Source organism: Fulmarus glacialis, unplaced genomic scaffold (genome assembly GCF_000690835.1).
Source record: "Fulmarus glacialis isolate BGI_N327 unplaced genomic scaffold, ASM69083v1 scaffold6803, whole genome shotgun sequence".
NCBI classification, from domain to species: Eukaryota; Metazoa; Chordata; class Aves; order Procellariiformes; family Procellariidae; genus Fulmarus; species Fulmarus glacialis.
Window position 1 is genome coordinate 198,501 of NW_009202255.1, and position 6,754 is coordinate 205,254.

The window sequence follows — 6,754 nt, forward strand, 5'->3', positions numbered from 1 at the left end:
ATCCCTGCTTTATGGCTTAATCTTTCTGCTGAATGACAGCTTTTGAAAGGAGCCATTCCCCTCCCACTGCAGTCAGTGGGACATGCTGCTGTGACTGATCTCACCCAGCGCAGGTGAGAGCAGAATTGATGGGGTTACCTCTCCAGCATGGCAAGGCCTTTGCTCCTTTTCCCAGTGCTACCAGTAACACACAGACAAGTGCTGCATCAGTTCCAAATGGCCCCCACACCTGAAACCGGTGAGCTCAGTAGACTGCAAACAGGCAGGGCCACGATATAGCCAGAAGTTCAGGGTTAACTGCATTAACCTGGGTCACGCTTGAACACGCTGATACCAGCCTTTCATAAGAGACTGAAGTTCTCAGGGATCAGCTGGAGGATAAGGTCAGAAATTGACATTTTTTATTCTAGTTTTTAGAACTTCTGCCTCCAAGACGAAGTCCATTCCCTCACTTAAAAGTTAGTATTGTGATAGCAATACCAATACAGTGGAGGAATACATGTCATTCAAACGGTATCACAGACTAATGTAGGCAACCGGGTATTTTCTAAAAAGCTGTAAAACAGTTAGCGTTTGCATGCACAACCTCTCTTTTGCTGGAAAAGATTTCCGCTTTTCAGATGTCTGAAAACACAGACAAAGACTGGCTGTGCATGTAGCCTGTTAGCTCTCCTCCAGAGCTGGATGACTGCTCATAAAATGAAAGCAAACACTCCAAACTGGCCTCATCTAAGCCATCCTGCATCGCTTATGTCATTTGTCAACTAATACATTTGTCAACTAGTTAGTGACACAGAAGCATTAAATTAGAGAAATCATAGAAAATGGAGACTGGGAGGCCCCTTAAAGGTCACCTGGTCCATCTGCTGCCCTGCGGCAGGTTCAACTTTATCTGCACCACTTTTCTCTGGTTTGTCTAACCTGTTTTCCAAAATCATCAGTGATGGAGATTCCAGAATTACCCACCATTAGGTAAAAAGTAAAAGATGTATTTCATGAAAAATACAACTGTTCAGCTAGCAGCTTCTCTCTATGAGGTTAATCTGATGTACAACACATCCACTGTGTGGTTTACTAATGCTTCTAGAAAACACACTAGTCCTTTGGGGACATGCAAATCTCGGCACTGGAAAATGGGAGATACATGATCACTTTTGCCTGTAAGGTTGTTATTGGCAATGTGCATGGATGAATTTTGGCTAGATAGGATTTTTGGTCTAATGTACTTATGCAGTTGCCTTTAAGACCTTAATTGTAATGAATGTGATTAGCCTACAATTCTCCAAGAGAGGCTGCACTGTGACAGGGTGGGAGTGTTTGCTTCCAACCTACACAGGCCAGATGGCACACATCCTAGCAGAGGATGTTGCTGTCCCACTGGCTGCTTGCTTTAATTAACATACCAGGGCTGTTTAATCTGTACAGTGATGAAGCATGGCCATAGACCTTTATACATCTCATCTGCATTCTTTTTAACTGTCCTCAGCCTCTCCCAACATACATAATTTCAGAGTTTACAGGAAAGTTACTCTATTGCTTTCATGCTTCTTTCGCCGTTTCGCTGTTTCCCAGGCACATACTGAGAAGCTCTCATGTAGTGCCCTATTAGTGATTTCATTAAGACTACTCAGCTCTTTCTTCGCCTACCTAAGGCATAAGGTAAAATGGACTGAACTCTGTGTTTGGTGCACCCCCCTCTTCTTTTCCTTCTACTTTTCATCCTTGAACACATTTTTTATGGACGGGGTCAAAGTGCCTCCCAAAAGGGCCCAACCCCAGGCTCAGTGCCGCAGTCATTAGGAGAAGTTTGACACATGTTCCTCGGCGAGCCTCTTTCATACTGCAGGTCCAGTTCCCTTCCCCCCAGCACCTATTGGGAATGGCACCAAATCGCTTCCTGCAACCTAGCATCCTACCAGTGCTATCAAGCTGGCACCCTCATAGTGTTCAAACCAGTCAGCGCTAGAGTAACAGAAACATGTAAGCATACCGTCAGCACATTATGGATTTTTTTCTTTTAATATCAAATGTCCACATCTTAATCCCAGTCAAATTAGCTGAACTCCTAAACACTCTTGTAGGGACTGCAAGCGGGTGGAAAGGAAGGATGTTTGTAAATGGATGAGATAAAACAGCAGGAAGAGGTTTTCACAGAAGAGGCAATTCAGAGCTAATCCCAGGCTCCGCTGCATGGCAGTGTCTCTGAATCCCCTCTCTTTTACTGTCGAAAAGCAATCGACTCTTGAATGTTACCATTTATGCAGTTTCTGAATTGTACTATTTATAATATGTTTTAAACATTTTTTCCAAATCTGTGTACTTCACAGGAAGATGGGGGACAAACTGACAATGGAAAGGAGCAATTGTAAACTAGTTAATAGGCCTGACTGTCATTTTTATTCAGCCTGTATGTGTAAAGCTGTTTTAAAGTAGCTTTAAGGAAAATGAGAATCAACCCTTTTGAACTTACGCTGGTTTATACAGTCTGAAGACCTAGCACAAAGCTTGTATTCCCTTCTTCCATTCATGGAATATAAATCAGAGAATATTAAAATTTTAAAAAATAATTCTGAATCTGCTCTGCTTAACACTGGGAAAATCCATGATTCCAGTGATAGAGAGTAACAGTATAAAACTTGTTTACCCATATCAGGTACTGCAGGTTTTACCATCAATTCCTGACTTACCAGCAGCTCTCTATATCAGACTTTCTTCATAGCCTTATATTGCAGTATTTTCCTAGTCTGAAGCTTCCTAATTTGCAAGAAATAGCCTGATGTTGACCACACAAAACAAGCTCTTCTCTGGCAAATCAAAACTTCCTGTGCCCAGCAGAGTAGGCATGTATATATTACTTGCTTCCTAAGCCAGGACTCCTAGAGTTTCACTTTTTGGCCTCACTTAAGAAGCATTAAAATTAGAGAAGGATACAAGTCAAAAGATTGGAGGCTCTGAGGGTTGCGCTGAAGTCTGGATGTTTGTTGTTTGTTTGTTTTTTGCTGGTTTTTTTTCCCCTGGCTTTTTTTGAACCTTATCCAAAGTACTTGAATATGGTGGAGTTAAGAGACAATGTCGAATTGCTGGCTTACCACTTGTTAACTTTTTCTCCCTATGACTTATCTTCCTGTTTGGTAATTGCTCTTGTTTGAGTAGATTTGGTTGAGTGCAGCTTTTAAACCCCTCTCAGAATGAGGCCCCAAAGAGAGAGTTGAGGAAGAAGAAATTAAGAGGAGAAATTCCTGGGGGCAGGGAAATTGAGCTAAAATCCTACTCTCACACTCAGAACTTTCACAGATGCTTTTTAATGTCTGCACACATATCCAAAAGAACAAAATATCTATCAGAGGGTTACCTTTGCCAGTGTTTCTCAACACATCACTATAAGCTTTGGAGATGCAAGAAACACTGGACCTTCTTCCCACTTTTTTAAACATCACAGTATAATCAGAAATAAACAGATTACTGTTGGTTTCAACATAGCTTCATATTGTCCAGAAATAAAGTGGCAGAAGAACTTTTTAGGTAAAAGCAGAAATTTCATTAGGAAACAACAACTGAAACACTTTCTTTGTTAAGCATAATTAGCAGTTCAAAGACACTTGCCTTTCAAAATCTCTGCTTTGATTCTTGTCAGGCAGTGATATATGACATGACGTCCGTCAACTGACTCTCAACATAAAACAATGTGATGATTTTTCTCTAATTGAGGGGATGGGAAAGCAAACTTTTTTTTTTTTTAAATGAGCTTGAGAAATAATTTAAATGACTGTCAAATATCCAGCAGTGGTTAGTAGACAACTGGATGAAAGATTTTCAAATTCAGTTTTTGCCCGTTCCCAACGTTTTTCTTTTGAAAGTATTTTATTTTCTGACATTTCAGATGTTACTTATAGGATTATTTTTTCCCTGTTTTTAAGATACCTCTTGTTCAAATTTGCCTGCTGACTTCACTATGCCATTCTGACAGCTTTCTTTGGGACCAGTCAGCTCTTCTGAAGTGTATTCCAATTGAGAGGTTTCAAAGTAGTTTTATTTTATTTTTGATCTTCCTGTGACTATAGAGTATTGTGCTAGCCTTTTTTTTTCTAGTTGGCTGCTCTCATGTTTCTTTCTCATTAATCTTCACTGACTCCCAGCACATTTTTATTTTACAGGTGGATATGGTTTTGTGTACTCTTCTTTGCATATTATTTTTCTCTACAATTAGCATGATTCTGCCTTTTTATTTTAGAAATCCAGCTAGAATAACTCAGGGCAAAATGTGAGGAGCAAAGGGACTTGTGAGTATGAACTGCTCACAGCAGAAATCCAAGGTTTGTGCTCTAGCTAGGAGTTTAGGAGAGAACTTCCATGTGGCTTTGATGACTGCAGCAGGTTATTTCCATGTGTCCAAAACCTGCCCCTTCAGGTTTACACAGGCTGTGGGCAGCATTTCAAGCTGTGCAAAAGAGAAACTGAGAAGCCAGTAGAAATACTCACTGGTATGAGTTTAAAATCGGGCGGTGAAAATAACTATACAGGTTAATAATGATCCTACATCCCTATTTCTTCGTCTGTATCAGTGGTTCAAGGTTATAAACATAACCCAGGCCTATCTTCTGGGTTTGTTCCTGACACAGGACTTTCTCTTTCCTTGCTACCAGTATGACTTGGAAATGTGACAGCCTCTGTTTCTGTCTCAGGGCAGTATATGAAAAGCAAACACCTGCAGCTAGAAGCATATTAGAGGCCTTGGTGGAAGAGGACGGATGTACTTTTGAAAAGCAAATATTCAAAGGAGCCATAGATGCCACTTTGCACACGGTGACTCAGCTCTCTGGACATGGATTTGCCAACATAAATGCAGTTTAACTCAGTGTTTCCATGAAACCAGTGAACTGAGAGTCATACTTCGAGGTCTGGTACTGCCATGTAAAAACTTCCATCAACTTTAGTGAACTTTTTGCTATCGAAAGGGATGAATAAAGCCAGCACATTCAATTTACTATGCTGCTATGTGAGTTAGAGCAAGACACTTGCAAGCACTGTATGAACACCCAGTCAGGGAAGGTCCCTGCCCCAAGGAGCTTTGGGTCTACATGGGGGAGGAGGTCAGGCAGGAGGAGAACAGGAGAAGCCAGAGGTAATGTGACCAACAGAAGGATAATTTGTGTGTCCCCAGTTCAAGGTTGTCCCCCTCTAATACCCTTGCAGAGCTAATGTCCTCTCATAAGTTACATACCCTTCACGCACTAAAATGCAACTCTGCTTTCTAGTACTTCACAACATGAGGCAGCATAGTGTCTGGTCTATGTGAACAGAAGAAGAAACTAATCTAAAAAGTTTGTAGATTCTACAAAACATTTTGGGAAAATGTTCATTCTATTTCATATATGAACTAACTTTGTGGTCTCTGACCTGCAATTATTTGCTATCAATATTTTCCTAGAAAACTTTTAAATAGACATAAGATTGAATGGTCAGCAAACAGTAAATAACAATGATTTCTTCTTTGGCAGTTGAGTCTGGAAACCTGGCTCTAAAAACCATGATAATGCAGTTGGAGACCAAAACCGTACCATAGGTATGAATGCAAAACTAATGTAACTTAAGGTTTGATATTAGAAGTAGTCATTGAACAGTAGAGAAAAAACCTCCATCTCAGTAAATTTCAAGATTCTTAAAACATAATTCAGAAACCATAAAGAAGGGGTGGCAAGAATATTTAGTCTTTTATTGCCTGCTCTCGATGCACATGTGGATCTTGTTTGGACATGCACCCCTTTCTTCTCTAAAGTGAAATATTCGCCGCCTTTGTACAACACAATAAACAAGACTATTTTCATCCACCTAACTGCCAGATATGACACCCTATGAGTAAAAGATCTGCATGTCATCAAATCCTGTACTGAGTGGTTTTCCTTTAAAGACACCATTTTCAATTTATCTCAAAGTCTAGCTTAGCTCTGAGTGTCTCTTTTATGTCGGTACCACCAAATTGTATGAACATTATAGGATTATGAAGTGGGATCACTTACCCTGTCAACTCTGGCTTCACATTGATACTTCCAGCAGAGCAGGTGCTATATTTTATTAGTTACAGAGATTCATTGTGCATCCAGAAACTGCCCTCTGCACCCTACTTTTATAATAGGATTCAATACAGCTGAGCAAATACAACCTCTGTAATATCTACGAAATACAGGAAGATAATAGGAGCAGGATAAACTCTCTGATAAGGTACAGTGTGCACAGAAAATCAGAAATACAGAGACGCTTTGCAAGATGGGGAAAAAGGAGGGAAAATGTGTTTAAGGTATGCCATGAAGGCCTAGGAAATGCTGCTTAAAGGATTTCTGTCCTAACCAACTCTGTAATCCTTATCAAAGGCCTGAACACAATTTCAACTTCAGTATACTTCCATGCTGGACTTTAGTTAAATTCTCAACATTGCAGTCAAATAGGGGGAAAAAACCAAAACAAATCCAACGTACTAGTTGTTGGTAACCTCCGAATAATGAACTGACAGCAATTCCCCAGCCCAAACAGCTTAATCCATTTGTTTCTACTTACCTCCATTTGTCTCTTGGATATTTAAAGCAAAGGCTCATTTTGTCCTGCAGATTCAGTGCTGCTGCTCAGTATTATCTTGCTTGATCATAAAAAGGCTTCTGACCAAAAGGAAGAGGAAAGCAATACGTAAAACAAACACAGAAGCCCAGGAGGAAAGCTACACCCTAAAGACCAGCACTAATAGCAACTGCGAGACAGGGAA

At 40.3% G+C, this 6,754-nt stretch overlaps 1 protein-coding gene across 1 annotated transcript in view; it reads right to left on the reverse strand.

The window, feature by feature from the left end:
- The window catches only part of KCNMB2 (potassium large conductance calcium-activated channel, subfamily M, beta member 2), a 151,992-nt gene extending 145,355 nt beyond the window's left edge, over positions 1-6,637 (reverse strand). The window contains exon 1 of the mRNA XM_009574220.1: positions 6,553-6,637. Coding sequence (XP_009572515.1) covers positions 6,553-6,590 — 38 coding nt within the window. The 5' untranslated portion in view covers positions 6,591-6,637. The remainder of the gene's footprint in view (positions 1-6,552) is intronic.
- Positions 6,638-6,754: the final 117 nt, after the last annotated feature.